Source organism: Acinonyx jubatus, chromosome D4 (assembly GCF_027475565.1).
Source record: "Acinonyx jubatus isolate Ajub_Pintada_27869175 chromosome D4, VMU_Ajub_asm_v1.0, whole genome shotgun sequence".
Lineage (NCBI taxonomy): Eukaryota > Metazoa > Chordata > Mammalia > Carnivora > Felidae > Acinonyx > Acinonyx jubatus.
Window position 1 is genome coordinate 52,830,748 of NC_069391.1, and position 19,149 is coordinate 52,849,896.

Sequence of the window (19,149 nt, forward strand, 5' to 3'; positions counted from 1 at the left end):
TTAAAAGAAGGAAATTTGAGGGGGGAAAAATAGAAATGCTAACCTTCTAGACAAGAATAACTGTATCTAGCATATGCAAAGGTTTTGTGTTTATAAATTGCGGGGAAAGTTTTTCTATATATATCAAAATGTGTATCTTTAATTGTCTCTAGATGACACCTTACTTTTTCCCAATATAACAATTTAAAGCCAAAAAATTTTAATATGTAGTTACAGCCACTAACTTGAGTTAGGATATCAGAAGAATCTTCATAAATATGTTACGCCTTTTTCTTTTTTAAGCAACTAAAGATGTCTTTTGCATTTTCAACTGGGTTGAGATACTTAAAAACCTTATTAAATCCAACTAACCAAATGTGATATTCAGGCACTAAAGGTCTTCACCCTCCACATTTTGCCAAGTGATCAAGTTCATCCTAAAGGATAATTCATTGTGTCGCCATTATGTCCTTTTTGCTTGGGCTGTGACAAACCATGCATGATAATCATCCATTTGGCGTGAAAAGAGAACCTCAAGATCCAAAATCAATTCACACATGTTGAACCCAACCACAATGCTGTAGACATGCTGACTTTACAATACAGTCAGGCTTCTAGTTTCCTTTACTTTAATCATTATCTGATGTGTAGAACAATTCCAGCCCCTTCATGTGGACACAATTTAAATCCCAGACTGTAAGAAGAGTGGAAAGAATGTTTCCTTTTTACTCTCTTGGCATTCATGTCCATATTTGTTGGAGTAATGAACTCAATATGCAGAAGACTCAGATAAACCAGCTCCACACTAGCTAAACTAGCTCTATATCCCATGGGTGAAAGAACATATAAGATAACAATTCCATTCACCCAGCCTCACACAGAACATAAAAGTTTTGCCATAATATTTTAAGAATTTATTAATAAATAAAAATGCATAGGCAACTCTCGAGGGCATCCAAATAAAGGTTTAATATTGTGGGTGACTTCTACTTTTCCACATTTTGGTTACTACCCTGTAATTCTAAAGAGTAAGGAGACTGTCTATTAGAGCAGATATTACTTCTGTTTTGCAAGTAAGGAAAGATGTGGAGAGACTAAGCTGTGTGGCTTGTCCATATTCACATTTTGCAAACAGAAGTACCACTAGCCAAGTCTGGTTCTTTCTGATCATGAGGAACATATTCCCACCATGTTCAGCTGCTAAACTACTGAAATAAAAAATAGTTTTGTCAGTGGCAAATAGGCAAACTTTGAAAGGACCATCAGGAGCGTAAGTGCTGGGGATACAAGCGGCATGAGTGACCGAGGGGTTAAACTCTATCACTTCTCTCCAAATTAGGATGACCTGATAGTGAAAGAGTGACCGATTTTGCGACTGGCATGACTATTTCAAAACGGTTGGCTCAGAACAATTTTTTTGAATTAAATTAAATTATTTTGAATTAAGTAAAAATAGCCACGTGATGTATGTAAATTTCTAAAACCGAGATTAGTGAAGGCCTTTCCTGCCAGGCATCCCGTCTCAGGTGATACCTCGGTATCCTTCTGGAAAGCCTGGGAAAGCTTCTGCAGTTCACTCTCCGATTGGGCCGCTTGAGCCTTTTCTTTCTCCCAACAGTGCAGCACGTTTTGTAGTTCCGCTTTCAAAGTGCTTATGAGAGCCTCTCTGTCTGCACATTTAGTGCGTAAATGACTTAACTCTTTACTGACATCAGCCAGTTTATCCTGAAGGTCCTGTCAGAGATACAAAATAAAGAGACCATATGAAGGCCGGCCAGTAAAGGGGCCGAGGATGCAAATGTAAAATACATAATGAAGACTTCCTAAGCTTTACCATAAAAGAATCGTAAAGGCAAGCATCTGACTACAGTGCCAAACATACTTAGGCATTTTAAGGTATTTGATTGAATGTATTTTCTAAAGTATGCTATTGTAGCTCAAAAGTTAGGAAAAAACTGCTAAGTTTTAACATGTAAACATAAAGTATTCCCAAGGTAGCTAATTCCAAAAAGCTCTTTGAAAAGGACTTTTCCTTTCAATTCATCATTTAAAAAAATAATAATAACTTGGTAGCTCAAAGCATTTTAATAACATGTAAATAACACTTTTAAATGAAATCTTTTACCTTCCGTATAAGAACATTTACTTCCCAATGACATGCAAATTCTAACAGAAATCTCGTATGTGGGACATAAGATTCTGAATTATTTCTTCTTCAACCTTATTAACAAACTCTACTGAAGTATGTCCATGACAAACTCAACATTAAGCAATACAAAGACATTCCGACTCCCACACTTGCCTCAGTAAGATTCTGCAAAGATGTAATACATAAAACCAGTGCAGAGAATAAAATAAACTGTTGTCCTGGACCATAGCCAGGTGCGGCCCCAGCCCGTTACTAGGCCTGATGCATTAAAAACAATGGCTCCACCCTACAATGATGAAAACTGACTCCAAATACTGATGTGCTTATGTAAAATATGTTGAATATGTATCTGAGGCTGGGCATTAAATCTTAAATCGTTTTTTTCAGTCTGTGGTATTATAATTAAATCTGGGAAATGCATTTTTCCTTTAACCAAAATAATTTCCAACCAAGTTTTATTTTTTTAATGAAAAAAACATTCTTGTTTCTTTGATCAACAATAAAAATTCAAAACTGTATCCAAATGTACTTAATAAAAAATAGGAAGATACATTTTCAGATAGTTCTACTTTAAAATATTCCCTCGATAGTCATTTGGGTCTCTTAATACAAAAAGAAAAAGTCATTCTAAGTCCTAATACCTTAATATTTTTAGTGTGAGATTCTATCTTCTGTTGGGTAGAACTGAGTTCATTCGATGCTTTTTCCTTAGCATCATTCACGCTGTTTAGCTGATGAAAGAAAACGGAAGTTACTTTTTTTGTATTTTTCAAGGACGGGTAACTCAAAAAAGCTAATCTTTAAATGTTTTTTATGCAATTACTTAAATACCAATGTTCCAATAGTGATTAACAGTTAAAAAAAATTCTTTCTTTTGGTTAACTATGTCATTTCTGTCACAAGTGCGCATGGCTAAAAAGAAAAGAAAGCATTCAAGCTTAAAATGTCAGTGATGTTACTGTGCATTTACTCGATGGCTGGATAAAGGATTTTATTCTTACTGTAAACAAATACAACTTTATTCTTAAAATCCTCCTGGACCAACATGCCAAAAGCAGTGGCATCTATAAGGAAAGAGAAAAAGGACAGAGCTGAAGACTGTTCTCTCTATACATCATGAGGGTATTCACTGGTCTCTCCCTCCATATGACAACTTCAGGGTCGGTCACAGGCAGTCCTACTGGGAAGGCTTGTGGCAGGTCATCAGTTGGTCCTGCTCCGCTTGTGATTTATTTTCTTTGACAGTTCATTCTTCTTTCTGTCAGACTGCTCTTTTTGCTTTCTTTTCAGCCACCCCCTTGGTCTCCCCACTGCTGTCTCTGGCACTGGTTCACAACAAAGCACATTACTAAGCCAAAGCCTGCTGAGTCGACTTTTCAACTGTGCTGAGGATCATGTGACATTCATCCTCCCAAATAACAATTCGCTGTGGGTAATATGTTCCTAGTTACCCTGCAGCTTCCAGACCTGGGCCTCAGAAGAGTTTCAGAAAGTACTAACAATACAGGTTGCCTTGTCTCACTGGGAGCGACTTGGCAATATTTGTTCTTTATGGCAATTTAATTATTCCAGCGGTCATTTTTGCTTTTGCCTTCTGAACAATGACAGAGGGCATTAAGAAGGCTCACTTTTCCTCCTTCGTTGACCTTGGTAAACTAAAGCAAAAAAAACCTCTTTTGAAATGTGAAATATAAGGATATAATGGCCTTGTATTGCTTGAAAGAAACAAACAAAAGGATAAACACTAAATTCCATGCTATGTGGCTTGTCTTTGGTTTGAACAGTCTGTTTGTTGTTCTGCTAACTAATTGTGTTTAATGTAATTATTTCATACTCTCTAATTCGACAAGCTGCAACTAAACAAACTCTTCAATTTTTAAGCATAAACTCATAAAATATTTTAATACCCAAGAAAATTATCAACCCACACATTAAACAATACAAATGAGATGATAAAGAGAAGCACAAGATTTTTTAATCAGCAAATTAAAAACTAGCAGGCTACATCAAACAGATGCTTGTTTTTGAAAACTTCTAACAACATTTATGTTCTTTAGAAAATGAGAATTTCTCTCTTTTTTTCATTAAGACCTCCTCAATTTCTAGAAATCTTAACCTAAAATAATTGACCCAGCCTCAATTTCCACTACCTATCCCTAATTTCATAAAAGCACATTAACACTTAAATAGAAACATATGAACACAGAAGACTCGTGCAGTTTTTTATTAAGTCAAGGTAGATACATTTTGAGGGCCGGGAAAGCGACAGAGTCTTTGCAACTTTGAAAATCACAGTGTGACTGCAGAGTTACGAAAACGTAAGTGAGACACCACTTTAGGCCACACTTAAAGAAAGAACAGTGACGGACAATTTATTATTTTTTGTATCTGTGAAGCTGTCAATTCAACATCCCCCATCTTTCTGACCTTTGTAACAAGCAAGGGAATGCACTGCTGCAGGCCGAAGGCTATATGTGTGGAGCCAAACAGTGCCAGTGTTACCTCATTAGACGCGTCTTCCAGCTTGTTCTGGTAATCTGTCAAGGTACGCCTCAAAGTCTCAAGGACAACAGAGAAGCTGGGAGGTTTATCTTTGTCCTTGTGGATGCCTAGAGAAAAATGTAAGATGAAAATATATCCCAAAGTCACAAAGAGACAAAAGCTAAGCAAAGAGTAACAGAGAGATTACAATTAGATAGAGCTGAAAAGGTATTAGGAAACATCGAGGAGAGTCGTATTCTCCAAAGTATACTGCTGTATAGCCAAGTATTAATAGCCTTTCTAAACAAGTGATCAAATTAAGTTCATAATATATCAAGTTCAGACTTATGGCTACTTCGTACCTTACAAAGGCCCACACTGTAGTTAGTAGTGAGCTCTTTTCTTTTTTTCCTATCTTCTACATAACGTATGTGTACATACCTGTTATCCAACAATTAAATGAACGGTCTATATACTAACATTGTTTGGGGGCGTTATATACATTTACTCTGGTCCTTGTGTTTCTGATCAGTCAGGCTTATTTTGCTTAAATAATAATTTCTGAACCCAAGAGCACATCATTTTCTGTTATACTTGGAAATATTCTTCAATCCTTAAAATTCTCAAGTTACAATTTGAAATAAATAATAAAAATGCTATTATCTACACAGGCCCACATCATGTTTCAATTAAAACCCTTAAAACTGATACTTATTGTAAAAATATGAGTATTTCCATATTATGCCCTCAAACTATTTTAATTTAGTTGGGCCATAAGTCAGTTGAGCTAATCAAGGTCACATGGTCAAATGTAGTTCAAAAGATTAATCCAAAATAATCAAAAGTTTAGTTTTAAAAACCACTTTAAATTGATTGTCCACTGTACTTCTGTTAAACAAATAGCAAATTTTAAAATATTCTTATTAAAAGATTTTTCTTTTCATATTATAATTTCTCCCTAGCATATTTTATAATCTAAATATTTCAATAAACAAGAAACATATTTTCAACAAGGGTGATTTCAAAAAGAAGCATTCATAATATACGTTTTATTATTCATTCATATACTTTACTGAATTCCTACTATGTACTAATCCAAGGCATTAGATACATGGAGGTAAATAAGATTGGCATGGTATCTGTCCTCATAGAATTTACAGTCTAAAAAGAGGAGGAAAGATAGTAAGCCAGTAATTACATGAGATCATTTATCCATTCTTCATGTATTCAATTGCTGGAACTTTGGAAAGATGGGAAAGAAGGCAATAATAAAGAAAAGAAGAATAATGGAAGGAAGGAAGGAAGGAAGGAAGGAAGGAAGGAAGGAAGGAAGGGAGGGAGGGAGAGAGGAAGGAAGAAAGGAAGAAAGAAAGACAAAAATAAAAGGAGAGAGAAAGAAGAAAAAATTTTGGGGTCAATGACAGACTAACTTTATCTCAGCACATTGTTGATATTTAGTATTTTAATTTTGGATAAAATGCTATTAATAAATTGATTATATTCATCAAGGTATAATTTAAACACTATCTCAAGTATGGGTACACCTTAGATTTTTTTTTAAACAGAAGAAGAATATTTAACTTAAAAACCAAAAGTAATATAGAAGCAACACATATCCCAGCTGGGCAAAAAAAAAGATGCTGCTCTGAGCCATGATAATGGAGAAGACAGTACTCTTTGTAATTACTATGAGTTAGAAAGACAACTCATTAAAAATTTTATTAAAAGTCTTACCAAATATATTTTTTAAAAAATTGCTCTTGCACAAGATAAAAAAAAAATGTAATGTATAATTCTTTTCTTTTGCTACTACACAAGTAGGCCATGAATAAATCATTCAAGGACACTCGGGAAATCTGCTGGCTTTTACAATAAGGGAGAAAACTTCCTCTTAGAAATTCAGAAGAATAAAACCAGTTTAATATGAGTGTTGAGGGGTAAGGGGACAAAATGACCTCTCCTTACTGACCCATGCATATTCTTATATTCTACATAAAATAAAGTTTCTTTGCTTGAAAATGTTTATACAATAAAGTTCAGTTGAAGTGCAACGTATACATTAAGTCACCCACATCCATCATAAAAAGAAATAGTTCCTGGTTCCTTAACATGGCAAAAGGCTTATAAAGAAAAAGAAAAGGTCACTAGGACCCAGGACCTTATTGACTAATTTGACTTACCCTAATAATAACCACTGCACCATGGCCCAAGAAACAATAAACAGTTAAAGATATCAAAAGGAGCTCTAAAAACGCAGATAAAGAGCAATAAAAAAACAATTTGAAAAGTGGTCATAAATGGCTTTTCAAAGGTCAAAGTCCAAATGAAGAACAGAATGTGTCAGAACACTATATACTTCAACAGCACTAACTCAAAACCTTCCAATGTCATCTATATGTGTACGTCTCTGTACTTGGATGCCAGCCTATACTTGCACATCACCACTATCTGTTTCAATCCCTCTCACTCGCTTTTAATATTAAGACCATTTCAACTCTGGATATTCCTTGGCAACATTTTTTGTTTGTTTGTTTTTTGTTTGTTTGGTTTTTTTTTCACGTTTTATTTCATATTACTACGAGACATCATAACAATTACAATAAATATAAAAATATATGCATGTGTGTGTACCCATATCATAACCCAGTGAATGTTTTATTATTTATAACGATATTCTTCTCTTCTGGTATGTACAATATGATTTTGTTTTGTAGACACCTACTTGAGCATTATTATCTTTTGTGATTCAGGGCGAATTACCTGAATCTGACTCTGATTAACAATTCCACTAGGGTTGTGGCATAATTATCTGGCTGAAAAGGCCAACCTCAACTGGCTGTGCTTCTTATCAGAGAAGGTTCTCAGGGAAGAATAAATTTTCCATCTTGTTTGGGACTAATCAATCTCTTGTCAAGGGCATATATTTCTTTCATTATCTCATGGTAGATTAGAAACTGCTAGCCTAATATATAGCACCCAATTTCTATGTTTCTTAGGTATAGACTTACCTAAAATTATTACATAAAGGCAAATCTTTTTTTTTTGAATGAATGAATAGCCCATAGCAGAGAGAAGATAGAAAAAAATGGCTACAAGCTCTCTATTTAAATGTTTTCTTTCAGGGGTGCCTGGGTGGTTCAGTCAGTTGAGTGTCCAGCTGGTGATTTTGGCTCAGGTCGTGATCCCAGGGTCATGGGATCGAGCCCCATGTCAAGCTCCACGCTAAGTGTGGGACCTGCTTGGGACTCTCTCTCTCTCTCTCTCTCTCTCTCTCTCTGTCCCTCTTCCCCTCTCACACTCTCTCTCTCTAAAATAATAATAATAATATATAAATATTTTCTTTTAGACAAGCTCAAAAACTAAGTATTTCTTTTTTTTTTTTTAACGTTTATTTTATTTTTGAGACAGGGAGAGACAGCATGAACGGGGGAGGGTCAGAGAGAGAGGGAGACACAGAATCCGAAACAGGCTCCAGGCTCTGAGCTGTCAGCACAGAGCCGACACGGGGCTCGAACTCACGGACTGCGAGATCATGACCTGAGCCGAAGTCAGACGCTTAACCGACTGAGCCACCCAGGCGCCCCAAAAACTAAGTATTTCTACATGACCCAAATAAACCACTGCTTTTGAAGCTAGTGTTATTACTTCGGTACCCTGTAATTCCACAGTAGAAACATTAAATTGAGTCTATCTCTTCAACTTTCTCAGACATTCATTCTCTTATCTACCTCAGTCTCCTGCAAGACTCCAAAAGGGGAGAATTATTAAGAAATAATGGAGAGACGTGGGGTGCCTGGGCAGCTTAGTCAGTTAAGCGTTGACTTGGGCTCAGGTCATGATCTCACAGTTCATGAGTTTGAGCCCCGCATCGGGCTCTGTGCTGACAGCTCAGAGCCTGGAGCCTGCTTTGGATTCTGTGTCTCCTTCTCTCCCTGCCCTTCCATGCTCAAACTCTGTCTCTCTCTCTCAAAACTAAGTAAACATTTAAAAAATAATAATAATAAAGAAATAACAGAGAGACAATAGAAGACAAAAGACTGAGATTTTTTAGACTACATATATGTGTGTATATGTATATATGTATAAATACATGTAGAACATGAACAGTCATGTTCATCCTTAGAATAGGGAGAAAAAGAAAACCCTGCTATTTAATGTGGATTTTTAATCACATAGTAAAACACAGAAAATAACATACAAATGGGTTTTACCTTCACCTAAGAAAGTCTAAACATTTAATACATTGATGATCAATAAAATTCCTTTTTCACTCTAAAAGCATTAGATATAAACATTTTGTTGGCAGTTATGCTTTTCAAACTGAGACTACGTTCTGTATATCAATTTGCTTTATTCACTGAGATCATAAACAAACTTCTTCCTTATCTTGTAAACACAGGTACCCATTCTGGAGTTCTTAAGGAAAATGGCTTATAACTTTTTTAACATACAGAGAATATTTATAATGTAAGTCTTGCTCCCCCACCCCTAACTATGTCTCCAGGGAAAGTAAAAAAAAAAAAACAAAAAAACCTTCCTTTACCAATGTTTGAGAAATGCATTGGTGAGGCGAGTCCCAGAATCTTTCATGAGCTGGCTCTATATGGCTTGATAAGCTCTGTGCAGCTGAAAGGCCATAGATAACAGCCATCAGGCTGGGTCCCTGAAATCAATGAAGACAATGGTATCTGGAGTGACAAAGACCAGGTGGTAGCACTTAACTTCCAGAAACAAAATGGACATGTTTACCATAATGGAATCAAAGTAGTAAACAAAATGCTTTTACCCACAGAGATCACAGGTGTTGGCTAACTGATCATGGTGTTCATAGGAGTAAAATACAAAATGTTATATGATTTGGGGGGGTGCCTGGGTGGCTCAGTTGGCTAAGCATCCAACTCTTGATTTTGGCTCAGGTCATGATCTCACCATTCGTGAGCTTGAGCCCCGCATCAGGCTCTGCAATGACAGTGGGGGGCCTGCTTGGGATTCTCTCTCCCTCCCTACCCCTCCCATGCTCGCTTGCTCTCTCTCTCCCTCTCTCTCCAAAAAATAAATAAACTAAAAAAAATTTATTTAATAAAATAAAATGTTATCTGATTTGTATAAGAATAAAAGTTCTAAGTCTGATTACCAGACGTAGGACTTAAATCAACTCAGAAAAGAGTCTTTGCTCTCAGTCAATTATCAGACTTGGGCTAGTTCATAGACCAGGTGTCCCTTGAATAAAGAGGTAGGGTCCCATTTGGAAACCCCAACATACTGCCAGAAGGTCATACTATAAATCTTCTTCCTAGCCTTCCTCAAAGAAACATGCAACCATTTGCCAAGGTGACTATGCACTAGAGAAGGGGAGTTATTCACTGGGATAACTAGACACTGGATCTGAACTAACACTAATTCCTGAAGAACTAACATGCTATTATGGTTCACTAGTTAGGGTAGGAGCTTACAGAGGTCAAGAGACTGAATTTTGGCTCAGATCTTTCGCCATTGGGCGCAGTAGGTACTTGAACCCAGCTTATTTCCCTAGTTTGGAACCCATAACGAAGAAAAGACAAATGCAGAAACTGACACCATATCCATATTGGTTACCTGACTCAAGCATTAAAGGATTTACAGAGGAAAACCAAACAGAAAAAAAGCTAGTGGAAGTCACTAGAACTTTTACCTACCAAAATAGTAAATCAAAAGTAATACCACCTTTCTGGAGAGATTGCAGAGATTACTACCTCTGTTAAGGACTTAAAAGATACAGGGGTGGTGACTTCAACCACGTGAGCATTCAACTTATCTGGCTTAGTGCAGAAAACAGATGAATCTTAGGGAATGTCAGCATATTACTGTAAGCATAGTCACATGTGATTCTAAGTGCAGCTGCAGCGAAAGATGCAGTTTCATTGCTGGAGCAGGTCAATACATTTCCTGGCAACTGGAATGAAGCTATTTCTTCCAACCTTTTAGAAAAAAAAAACTACCTGAACAGTTTCTTTCGGCTGTCAGGGCTAGCAATACACCCTCACAGCTTTACCTCAGAGCTATATTAACTCCGGCGCAATCCAGTCTATAGGAACCTTGATCAACTTTTCATTCCAGAAGACTCTCATGTTCTACTTAGCTCCCTACCAAGTTGATGATGGCATTCTGACTGCTCAAGCTCAAGCAGGTCCTTACAGAATCTTAGTGTAAACTTTCAGGGAGTTGCAACAAAGCAAGTCATCTTCTACAGATAACTATTCTCTTCTCGAAAGCCAAGCTATAGGGGGCGCCTGGGGGGGCTCAGTCAGTTAAGTGTCCAACTCTTGATGTCGGCTCAGGTCATGATCTCACAGTCATGAGATTGAGACCTGCATCAAGCCCGGCATCCAGGCTCTGTGCTGAACATGGAGCTTACTTGGGATTCTCTCTCTCCTCTCTCTCTCATTTTCTCAAAATAAATAAACATTTTTAAAAAATCAAACTTGCTACTAGTCCTCAGCAGATAATACATCCATGGCCACCAATTTACCAAGTGACCTGAATTGCCTATCATAAAATCATTATTGTCTGATCCACGATCCATAAATTTTGGCACGCACAACAGCACTCTATCATCAGATGAAAGTGGTCTATACAGTGTGAAGGCACAAGTAAGTTACATGAGCAAATAGTCCAGATTCCAATGGGCCCTGTTCTTGTTATATTGCTTCCTCTCCTACCCACACCCTGAATCCATGAAAAATTTCCTATGACCCATTGACTAATGGGAGAAAAAAATGGGCTCAGTATAGAGACAGTACTGTATGATATGCTGGCACTAATTAAAAGTAGACAGTTGTGGCACTACAACCCCCCTCAAGGGTGGCCCTGAAGGATAGCAATGAAGTGAAATCCTCCCAGTAGTCAAAAACAAGTTATGGACCTGACTATTACTTTGCCTGGAATGACCAAAAGTGCAAATATACACCAATTTGTGGATAGTAGCTAACTATTTGACTAAAATGGTCAGGGCTTCAAAAAGAACACAACCAGAAAATTGGTACCAAGGTGATCTGGGCAGGAGCACGTGGGTATACCTCTCCGAATGGGCACTGTGCCGAGACCAGCCAGTAGAAAAAGATCTTAATAATCAGGAGGACAAAATGAGGCATTCTGTGGATGTCAGCCAGCATCTTTTCCCAGCCTCCTTTGTCCTTACCACCTTTGTTTCCCTTACAACAAAAGGGTCATGGCAGCAAGGATGGAGACAATACATGGGCTCAGCAACATGAACTTCCATTCACCAAGACTGATAGGAATACAGCCCCTGTTGTATGCTAAATCTATCAAGAGCAAAGACAAACAGTGAACCCATGAAATGACACCATCATTAGGAGACCAGCCAGCCACCTGGTGGCAAGTTGATTTTACTAAGTCACTTCCATCATGGAATGATGGAATGTTTTAGTCTTACTAAGGTAGACACTAACTCTGGGTATAGAGTTGCCTTCCCTGACCATAAAATTTCTGCTGAAACCACCATCTGTGATTTTACAAGACACCTTACAATTACAGACTCCACACAGCACTGCTTCTAACTAGGGAACTCAATTTACAGCAAATTAATATGGAAAATGGCTCATCTTTATAGAATTCACTGGTCTTACTATGTTTCCCATCACTCTGAAGTAGCTGGCATACAGCATAGTTGAATTGCCTTTTGAAGAGTCATTACAGTGGCTGGATGGCAACATTTTGAAGAACAAGGATAATATTGTCAGGATATAAACTGTGCTGTGAGTCAGCAATCAATTTGTGGTATGTTTTTGCCCTAGCCAGGATTCATGGTTCCTGGAATCAAATGTTGGAAATGGGACTGGCTCATCTCACTGTTACACCTAATGATTCACTAGTGATGCTTTTCCCATCCCAGAAACTGTAGATTTTTTTTTTTTTTTGGTCTAAGTCTTGATTTTTGAAGAAGAAATGCTTCAGCATGAGACATACCAACATTCCATTAAAATGCAAGCCGGGAATATCACCTAATCATTTCTGGCCTCCTCAAACCAGGAAACCAAAGAGCAAAGAAGGTTCTTCTATACAGGATAATTGGCCTTGATTATCAGGGGAAAATTTGTAGTATGTCTAAAGCAAACTAGAGCAGTCTAAAATAACAGGACATCCCACAAGGCATGTCTTAGTACACTAATGTTCTGTGATAAAAGTTAATACACCAGGGGCACCTAGCTGACTCAGTCGGTGGAGCACACAACTCTTGATCTTGGGGTTATGAGTTCAAGCCCTGTGTTTGGTGTAGAAATTATTGTAAAATAAAATATTTTTTTAGGAGCACCGGGGTGGCTCAGTTGGATAAGCGTCCGACTTCGGCTCAGGTCATGATCTCATAGTTCGTGAGTACAAGCCCCACATCAGGCTCTGCACTGACAGTGTGGAGTCTGCTTGGGATTCTCTCTCTCTCTCCCTCTCTCTCTGCCCCTTCCTTATCTGCCTGCGCACGCTCTCTCTCTCTCTCTCTCTCTCTCAAAATAAATAAATAAACTTAAAAAAAGAATAATAAAATAAATATTTTTTTAAAGTTAATAGACCAGTAATCTCACTTCTGCATATATATCTAAAAGAATTGAGGGGCACCTGGTTGGCTCAGTTGGTTAAGCATGCGACTCTTGATTTCGACTCAGGTCATGATCTCATAGTTCGTTGGATTGAGCCCCATGTCAGGCAGGGCACTGACAGTGTGGAACCTGCTTGCATTCTCTCTCCCCCTCTCTCTTCCCCTCCCTTGCTTTCTCTCTCTCTCTCAAAATAAATTAATTTTAAAAAAATAATTGAAAGCAAGGTCTTGAAGAGGTGTTTCCACATTTATAGGAGGAGTATTCCCAATAGCCAAAAGGTGGAAGCAAGCCAGGGCGCCTGGGTGACTCAGTCGGTTAAGTGCCAGACTTCAGCTCGGGTCATGGTCTCACGGTTCATGGGTTCGAGCCCCACATCGGGCTCTGTGCTGACAGCTCAGAGCCTGGAGTCTGCTTCAGATCCTGTGTCTCCCTTTCTCTCTACCCCTCCTCCACTCATTCTCTCTCTCTCTCTCTCTGTCTCAAATATAAACATTAAAAAAAAAAAGGTGGAAACAACCCAAAGGTCCATCAACGGATGAATGGACAAACAAAATGTAAATATTATTCAGCCTCAGAAAGGAAGGATTCCTGTCACATGCTATAACATGGATGAAACTTGAGATCATTGTGCTAGGTGAAATAAGCCATTCACAAAAAGACTAATACTATATGATTCCACCATATGAGGAGTCTAAAGTAGTCAAATTCACAGAAACAGAAAGTAGAATAGTGGTTACCACAGGCTAAGAGTAAGGGGGAAGGGGATATGATGGTTAATTTTATGCATAAACCTGACTGGGACACAGATATTCAGTGAAACATTATTTCTGGGTGTGTCTATAAGGATGTTTCTGGATGAGATTGACATCTGAATCAGTAGACTGAGAAAGCAAATTGCCCTCCCGAGAGTGGGTTGGCCTCATCCAATCTTCACTGAAGGTCTGAATAGAATAAAAGGCCCAATAAGAAGGAATTCTGTCTCTCTGCCTGTCTGTCTTCACGTTGAGACACTGGTCTTCTCCTTCCCTTTGACTCAAACTTAGACTGGAACCACACCCTCAGGTCTCCTGAGTCTCCAGCTTACCCACTGCAGATCTTGGATTTCTTAGCCTTCATAACAGTGTGATTAATTAATGATCCCATTAGAGCACTCTTATTAAAGTCACTCCCTTTGATTTTACAAACGGAAACTATGAGCATGATGAAGTAGGCCAATTTTGGTCTGTACACCTGTGGATTGGGACGTGAGAGAAGTAAGTGAGAAGAATTTGGCAAATGACACTAAGGAGACCTATGTGCTGCTCTGATAGGCATCCTCAGCTTCTCATTGATCCATGAATATCCAGTTAAAAAGTACTATCCATGGGGTTCACATGGACAATTAAAATTCTCAGGAAGATACCAGATCTAGGCAATAGTCCTTTACTAAAGAAGTAAAGCAGGACAGAGAAGAGGAAAAGTCCAATCTGTTGCCCTGATTATCCTAAGAGCAGTCCCTGAGACTGCCCAATCCCTGGGTGATGTATATATGCCTAAAGGCATCAAACTCTGTTACCATTATTTCCCAGGGTCCTCTCCAGTAGAAAGAAAAAGAACACCTCTAGAGTATTACAAACAATTTCCTCAAGGAAGGAAAGGTTGATGAAGGTCGGAGGTTCTATTTCAGTCAACACAAAAATCAAGCACCCTGAGGAGGATCCAAGACTGAGCCACAAGAAAAGTTTTTTTTTTTTTCACGTACCTAACCAAGGAAAAAGTACATTCTATGTGTTTATTAACATCCTCAGGCAGAGGTGAAACTGTATTAGAAGAAACACTTGAGGCAGGGAGACTGCATAGGTTCAAAGTGGGAAAGGATATCTCCCCATACACACCCTGCTGTAAGAATTTTCACCAGAAAAGAAAGGAGATATGAACAGCTATTAGTACTTCAGTTTTGGTGGAAAGTAGACATAGGAAATAAATATCCCTGTTCAAGCAAATGAAGACAATCTTGCCTAATAAAAGTAGGCAATCAAGGTGACATTTCTATGGCCGATTTTTAGATTGTACATCTTTTCCACTTAAGGTCAATCTTCCTGGTTACTCCTTATGGACTGCTACCCAAAAGACCCTTATAATTAGGAAAGAGACTCCATGACTACCTTTATAACCTTAAAAACTGAAATGCAAAATAGACATTCAACCTGATACTAATTCATTCAAACTTATATTCATTAATATTCAATAAATATTTGCTGAGTGACTGCTTTGTGCCAAGGAATGTTCTAGCTGCTTAAAGTACATTAGCAAATAAAAGAGACAAAGATCTTTGCCCTCATGGAACTTGGACACTGTAGTGATTAATTTTATGTGTCAACTTGACTGGGCTAAGGGATGCACGCAGAGCTGGCAAAACGTTTCTGTATGTGTCTGTGAAGATGTTTCTGAAAGACATTAGCATCTGAATCAGTAGACTGAGTAAAGATATGCCCTCACCAATGTGGGCAGGCATCATCCAATCTATTGCCTCCCTACACCCCACTACAGACAAAATGGCAGAAGAAGGGCAAATTCTCTCTTCTAGAGTTGGGACTTCCATCTCCTCCTTCAGACTCCAGGAGCCCCTAGGTTCTCAGGCCTTTGGATTCAGACTGAATTATACCAATGGCTTTCCTTGTTCTTCAGTTTGCAGAGGACACACAGGTCATGGCATTTCCCAGCCTTCATAACCACATGAGCCATTCCTATATATATATATACCATATATATATATACAATACCATATATATATACACCATATATATCATATATATACCATATATATCATATATATACATACATATGATATCATATATATATATACACCTTTACAAAGAGGTAAAAAAGGAAGTAAAGCATTCTTCCCTACTTGCCATACTGAAGAAGTATATATATCCTATATATATTGGTTCTGTTTCTATGGAGAATTCTAATACGGATAAAATAAGTGCACCATGTAGTGTGTTAGAAATGTTGGACAGCCATAAGGGCTACAGGGAAGAAAAAACGTAGAGCAGAAAAGGGAGAGGTAGGGAGACAAGTGACATGGGGGTGAGCAGAGGGTAGCCTTCATAGGGTGAGATCTCAGCATGCAACTCTTAATCTTGAGGTCATAAGTTTGAGCCCTACATTGGGGGTAGAGCTTTCTTAAAAAAATAAAAACTCTCATTCACATTTAAAAGAATGTGAAATAAATAAAATAAAATAGACAAGAGAGAAAGCTATGCAGACACATCTGTGTGAAGAACTTTCCAGGTGGAAAGAATGGCCTGCACAAAGGCCCCCAGGGCAAGAGCATGTTTGGTGGCCTCGAGAAACAGCAGGAGGCCAAAGTGGCCCAAACAGAGAAAGGTGCAAGGGAGGTCAAAGGAGTGATCAAGAATAGGGGCAGACCATGTAGGGTCTTGAAAGCCCTTGCTGGCACTTTGGCTTCCATGCTTCGTGAAATGCAGAGCCCAATAAGGTTTAAGGCAAAGGAATGGCAGGCTCTGACTTAGGTTTTCAAATGATCATTCTGGTGGCTTTAGAGAAAACAGACTGAAGGGAGAGTCAGGGAGAAGCAGAGACGGGTTAGCAGGAGGGGGCAGTGTCGGAGGCATTAGGAAACAAAGTGTGAAATGTCACACTGATCAACGGTGAGAAAATCACGTTAAATCCTCTAAGTAAATGAATTCCTGAATGTCTTGGACCAGCTGCAACTTTGCTTCATCCTCTACCTGAAGATAAGCTGACGGGTTACTCTAGCTTCAGAAACATTTCTTAATGTAGAAGTCCCCAGAAGCTGAAGAAGACAGGGAATAGAACACCTGGCAGCTTCTGTCAACTCCGGACTAAAATTCATCCAAAAAAGTAATTTTCATTCACTCCATTTTATTTTTTTTTTATTTTGTGTTTTTTTATATTGAATATAATTTTTTGTGAAATTGGTTTCCATACAATACCCAGTGCTCATCCCAACAGGTGCCCTCCTCAATGTCCATCACCCACTTTCCCCTCTCCCCCACCCCCCATCAACCCTCAGTTTGTTCTCAGTTTTTAAGAGTCTCTTATGGTTTGCCTCCTTCCCTCTCTATAACTTTTTTTTTCCCCTTCCCCTCCCCCATGGACTTCTGTTAAGTTTCTCAGGATCCACATATGAGTGAAAACATATGGTATCTGTCTTTCTCGGCCTGATTTATTTCACTTAGCATAAAACCCTCCAGTTCAATCCAGGTTGGTACAGCCTCTCTGACAAACAGTGTGAAGGTTCCTCAAAAAATTAAAAATAGATGTACCCTATGACCCAGCAATAGCACTGCTAGGAATTTACCCAAGGGATACAGAAATGCTGATGCATAGGGGCACTTGTACCCCAATGTTTATAGGAGCACTTTCAACAATAGCCAAATTATGGAAAGAGCCTAAATATCCATCAACTGACAAATGGATAAAGAAGATGTGGTTTATATATACAATGGAGCACTACTTGGCAACGAGAAAGAATGAAATCTGGCTATTTCCATTTTAAAATGCAAGTCAAAACAAACAATTTTGTAAGCATCTAAATTTCTTCCATAGATTGCTCTTCCTGGACTGGGGAGTGTAGATACTGAGTCTATATTGAACTGAAAGCTACAAAGAGGTAAAAAAGGAAGTAAAGTATTCTTCCCTACTTGCCATAGTGGAGAAGAGTCCATCTCTCTTGAAAACCCTTCTGGAGGTAGCTGAATTAACTTTGTAACAAATTCTAAGTCTGAGCTGTCATCACAGAGTAACAACATGTCTCTGTTTAAAATAGACTTTTTTTTTTCAAACACATATACACTGTGAGATATATACATGTTTACATCACACATGCACACAGGATGTTAGCCTAGATAAGTTTTTATGTTATTTTATTTGCAAGGAACAAAATATTTGTTCAACTTTGTGTAGGCGAAGCCAGGCCTGACATAGCAGACGATCTTAATTGTCCGGGTTCTTCCACAAAATATCAAGCAATAAAGTTTATTATTTACATCTCTCTTGGGGAAGTAACAAAACCCCAACCTTACCCTGGTTCAGGGATACTTCACAGTTTTACAGGGCTGTTTTGTGGAAGCCGAGGGCCAGAGGGAAATCGAGTCCTAAGCAGGTAAACGTAGCCAGGGTGCCAGCGTGAAAAAAGATGGCACACTTGGAAGAGTTCATCAGAAGAGAATCTAACCAAGATATTTTCAGAAATGACAGGTTTTGGTAAATTATTTTTAACAAGCAATGCTTTGCCTTGTAAAGGCTGACCTCTACAGACTGCATGATCTGGGCTCCTCTGCCCTCGGACTTCTGGTTGGATTTGGACAGTGAGTGCACCAGGAGGAGGTTAAGAGGATGGAGGAAGAAAGAAAAAAAAGGAAAGAAAAGAATGGCCTGTTGTTTGTTTCCTCTGTTTCCTCTGCTCTGGTGCATTCCTGGCAGTGGCTTCAGTTTTTAGCAGCCACAGCTCTTGTCGGGCAGGCCCTCCTCCACGGTGTGGCTTGTATTGTGACAATGTGTCCTCCACCGGACCCTTCAGGCTTAGGCCTGGGGTTGCTTTCCCACTCTTACTTGTTCTTGCCGCCCTATCCTATCTTATTAGTTCTCTGAACCTGTCCATGTTTCCGTAAATATCCACAGATCAGAGAAAAAGTGGTTCTTGGTGGGTAAAAGAGTAAAAGAGCCAGCACCACACAGAAACAAAACCCACTCTACGGCAAGACAAACATCACTAATCACCATACAGTCCCTTTTCCGGAAATGCTTTATCTATAATATATAGAGTGTGCATTTATATGGGAAACTAGGAGTTTAAAAAGGATGGTTATTGAAAGATGAAAAGAAAAAAAAAAACTTTAATAGTCTTTTCCTATAGGCTTAGCAAAAGCTTATGAGTTGCTTTGTTATCAAGTATTTCATGTTAAAATTGAAAGGAGA

At 38.4% G+C, this 19,149-nt stretch overlaps 1 protein-coding gene across 13 annotated transcripts in view; it reads right to left on the reverse strand.

Annotated features, from left to right (window-relative positions):
* The window catches only part of CCDC171 (coiled-coil domain containing 171), a 304,789-nt gene that overhangs the window by 182,193 nt on the left and 103,447 nt on the right, over window positions 1-19,149 (reverse strand). For all 13 annotated transcript variants that reach the window (XM_053205079.1, XM_053205080.1, XM_027047203.2 and 10 more), the window contains 3 exons: window positions 4,631-4,737; window positions 2,770-2,859; window positions 1,513-1,713 (listed from right to left, as the gene is read on the reverse strand). In XM_053205079.1, coding sequence (XP_053061054.1) covers window positions 1,513-1,713; window positions 2,770-2,859; window positions 4,631-4,737 — 398 coding nt within the window. The remainder of the gene's footprint in view (window positions 1-1,512; window positions 1,714-2,769; window positions 2,860-4,630; window positions 4,738-19,149) is intronic.